A 4,070-nucleotide genomic window follows, 5' to 3' on the forward strand; every position below is an offset into this window, starting at 1 on the left:
TACTATGTGATGGCGGGAAGGTGAGTCAGGGCCCCGGGCCAAGGGCTGGATGAAGACCTGTACCCCTCTGGAAGCACGCCCCCCACTTTGGGAGGCTGGCTACTCTTTTCCCCTGCCCCAGAGCCCCACCTGGCCAGACGCTGACCTTTTCTGTCTAGACATGAAGGTCTCATGACATTGGGGGGTGGGGTTCAGACTCGGGCCCTGGGGCTGTACATGGGGTCGGGTGCCCCAGGCAGCCTGCCTCCCCACCACGGCCAGGGCCATGACACCCCATGACCTAGCCGTCTGACCTCTCCATTGACTGCTTCCCTGCCTGGGCCCGGGAGGCCTCCTCCTCAAGGGGCCGTGCCTCCCCTGCCCCAGGTTCATGGAGTTCGAGGCCGAGGAGGCGAGACACTGTCAGAACGCACAGTGGATGAAGGCGGCGCAGGGCGTACCTCCTCCAGCACCCCTCAGGCCTGTTGCTCGGGTGCCCTCAACCCCAGAGCGGGGCCAGAAGCGAGGTATGCCACCGTGTTCCCCCGGAGCCAAAGGCCAGAGGCAGTGGGAGCCTGGGAAGGCCGCGGTCCCCAACACGGTCCTCCTCATCCCGGGGGCATTGGGCAGTGACCTCGATGCCACCAGTAGCGTGGGGTCTCCCTTGGACCCGACGGGAATGGGCCAGGTTTAGGACATGGCCACCCCCCTTGCCCTGGTCAGAGACCCACAGAGGGTGCTGGAAGGGGCTGGGGGCTGGGAGGAGGGCGGGCCTCCTTCCCGCCACCCCAGCATGAAGCCCTCAGAGGCCCTGTGTCCACTTCCACACCTTGGTGCCTGCGGACCAGCTGGCCATGACCCCCCACGGGAATGTCCCCGAGCTCGGTACTCCCTGAGCACGCTCAGGGCTGGGGAGGTGCGGCCGGGCCACCCACACTCCTTCCCTGCACCCTCCTCAGCACGCATCCGCGAGAAGGCCGGCGCCATGGCCCAGCTCGCCACCGCCCAGCCACCGCGATGCCGGCGGAGCCCGCACACCGAGGCGCCGACGGAGATCCCCCTCGAGGCCGTGACAGAGTTCCTGGAGATCATGGAGGGGCTGCTGGGGCCCGGCGGCCAAGCTCAGGGGCTGCCCGGCGGAGAACATGGGGAAGATAGCTCCAAGCCGCCACAGGGAGAGGGGGGCCTCTATCCAGACCCGGGTCTCCTGACCTACATCAATGAGCTTTGTGCCCAGGAAGACTTTCTCAACAAGGTAGGCTGGCCCTGGCCCGGGTGCTACAGGATTTCGGGGAGCGGCACTCCTACCACCCAGGTCGGGGTGGTGCCCAGGCAGCTGGAATTGAGTTGTTTCTTATTCCTGAGCTCTGGCGTGTGCGTGTGTGTGTGTGTGTGTGTGCATATGTAGCTGTGTATATGTGTGTGTGTGTCTGCGTGTTGTACAGGGGTAACCCAGGTGAGCCAGGGTTGTGCGGGGTGTTGGTGTGCGTGCTTGTGTGTGTGCATAGGTACCGGTATATATACTTGTGTGGCTGTGCATATGTTTGCGTGCACGTCTCGTGTGGGGTGTGTGGCATGCACACATATACGTGTGTATATGTTGTGCGTGTGCATGTGTGCCTGTGGTCGGGGACCGTGACCACGTCTTTCCAACAGCCCCTTGTTGTGGAGGCTGGGGCTGGTCTCTGCTTTTCCGTCGCCCTCCGGGTCCTCTGGATGCCCAGGGGATTCCCTCCAAGGATGCTCACAGCCTCTTCCTTCTGGGCCAGGTGGACGCAGTGCTGCACCCACGCTTCCTGGCGGAGTTGCCCTGCCCGGAAGCCCAGCTGGATCTCTTGGCCCTCGCTGAGGAGCTGCAGCAGGAGGAAGGACTGTCCTTGGCACAGGTGAGCTGGGAAAGGGAAGGAAACAGGTGAGCCTGGAGAGGGGCACCCCGGGTGTGCCAGGGCAGGGGAGCCCAGGACAGGATTCCTTCCTGACCGTCCCCCTGCGTTGCATGGCAGAAGTGGCAGGGAGGGCCTCTCTGAGGGTGGGGGCCGGGCAGGAGTACGGCAGGGAGAGGATGTGGGGAGCCGGGGAGGAGAGGGAGGACGCAGGCCGGGGCACCAAGCTGGAGGGTGAGGTTGGCAGGAGAGCCGCAGCGGCTGTCGTTGGCGTGGCACCGCCTCCCCCTCTCGGGCCGCCTCACGGTGCCCACCCTCCTCGCAGCTGGAGCAGAAGCGACTCCTGGAACTGAAGCAGGAGGAGGGTGTGCGGGGCCCCCCGAGTCACGGCACACCCCGAGCGGACTCAAGGCCTTCTGGCCCTGTGGCCAGCCAGGATCCCCAGAGGCACAGCCACGGCCCCCAGGTAGGGGCCAGCGACCAAGCCTTCCCACCAGAGGCTGGTTGCGGGCAGCGCCAGGCGCACAGCCGAGGAGATGCTGGTGTGTCCGGGCCCAAAGCCTTCGCTGCCTCTCCAGGACGCCAGGAGCCCCCTCCCATGAAGCCTGGCTGGCGGCCCCCTGCCCCCCAGGCTTGGTGCCACACTTCCCCCAGCCTGGGGCCCAGACTCGCCACTGCTCCGGGAGAGACCTGTCCTGCTCGGGAGCCCCTGGGGCCCACGGGCAGGCCCAGTGAGAGCGAGGAGGAGCTCCCCAGCCTGGCCTTCCTCCTGGCCTCTCAGCACACGCTGCCATCCTGGGGACTGCCCCAGAGTCCTACTCCGGGCTCAGACCTCCTCCGCCGTGGAGTACCCCAGGCCCGCTCTCCCCACAAGCCGGGCCTCAGCCCCGCTGGCCCTCCAGCTGGCAAGGCCAGCAGTCGGGCCCCGCGTGCAGGCCCAGCCCCTGCTGGGAAGACACCCCTGCCAGGGGCCATCCTCAGGGTCGCTGGGGCTCCAGCGTTGGCTCTGGGGCTGGGCCGCCCCTCCCAGCCCCAGAAGAGAAGGGGGGACCCTTTCATCACAGGGAAGGGTAGGAAGCGGCCCTGCAGCCAGGAGGGAGGAGCCGGCCCTCCAGGGCAGCTTCGGGCTCCTCCACATCCCAGTCCTGATCCTGGCTGCTGTGGGACAGGGAGGGAGGGGTGGGAGAGGCGGGAGGGTGGGTCCCCTGGGGGTGGCTGGTTGGGGTTGGGATAAGAGGGTGGTGGGAAAGGTGTGGGGCGGTGGGGGGGGTTCAGCCCATTTGGGCCTTGTATGCAAATGCAAATAAAGCCTGTTTTGTCACGAAATGCTCTGGGTCTCTGCCCCTGGTGGCATCTGGGCTTCTCCATGGGAAGGGGCGCCGAAAGCAAGAAGGTCCCGGGCTCCGGGACCCAAGGCGATGATGTCCCCGTTCCCCCTCCACATTCATGTGCATTCTCCAGATGGCTCCCGAGAGCCCACCACCCCCATAAATCCCCCGCCCCACCCCTGCTCTCCTGGAGGCCGCTTTTGGGAGTCCCCAGGACACAGCGTCATCACAGGACCCCAGTCGTCTAAGGATGGCCGCTGCTTTGGCCCTGTGCCCTCTGCAGCACCAGCCCACTTTCTGGACAGAGCCTGCAGACAGCAGTTGTCCAGAGGGGGGCCCTCCCTTTCTCGCTGAAGCGGGCTGGGGCACTGGGGGATGCTCAGACATCAGGGTCTCCTGGTGGGCTGAGCAGAGAGGAAAGGCATGTCATGAGGGGAAAGGCTCCACAACCGATGTAGAAGGCCCATCCTCCGGCCTCGGTGGGCGAATGAAATGTGTGGGCTGGTGGACAGTCCCTCTTCCCTCAGCACAGAGAGGGCATCGGGCTGGGAGGAGAATCGGGGCACTCAGAAAGGAGATTGGGCAGGGGGGGCACCTTGTCTCTCTGGGGCATTTCTGTGCAGAAGCGTCTCCTCCACTGAGGTAGGAGGCCCCATGTAGCTGTGGCCTGAGAGGCTGGCCTCGGGGCCTTTGCATTTCAACGATGCCCACACTGCTGTCCCATCGCCTCCCCCCCAGGGCTGGACCCTCTGTGAACAGAGTAATTTGGTGCTTTTGTTTAGACACATGACTGGTTCCTGTATGTTGATTTTGTGTTCTGCAAGTGTGCCGAATTGGTTTATGAGTTCTAAGAGATTTTGCTGTTGACACTTTAGGGTTT

At 64.9% G+C, this 4,070-nt stretch overlaps 1 protein-coding gene across 1 annotated transcript; it reads left to right on the forward strand.

Annotated features, from left to right (window-relative positions):
- The first annotated feature begins 676 nt into the window (after positions 1 to 676).
- On the forward strand, positions 677 to 3,544 carry LOC130683097 (NUT family member 2B-like). The gene is made up of 4 exons (XM_057499367.1): positions 677 to 1,234; positions 1,749 to 1,865; positions 2,188 to 3,022; positions 3,324 to 3,544. The coding sequence occupies exons 1-4, from the start codon at positions 677 to 679 to the stop codon at positions 3,542 to 3,544; spliced, it is 1,731 nt and encodes a 576-aa protein (XP_057355350.1).
- Positions 3,545 to 4,070: the final 526 nt, after the last annotated feature.

This window comes from Manis pentadactyla, chromosome 3 (genome assembly GCF_030020395.1).
Source record: "Manis pentadactyla isolate mManPen7 chromosome 3, mManPen7.hap1, whole genome shotgun sequence".
In the NCBI taxonomy this organism is placed as follows: domain Eukaryota; kingdom Metazoa; phylum Chordata; class Mammalia; order Pholidota; family Manidae; genus Manis; species Manis pentadactyla.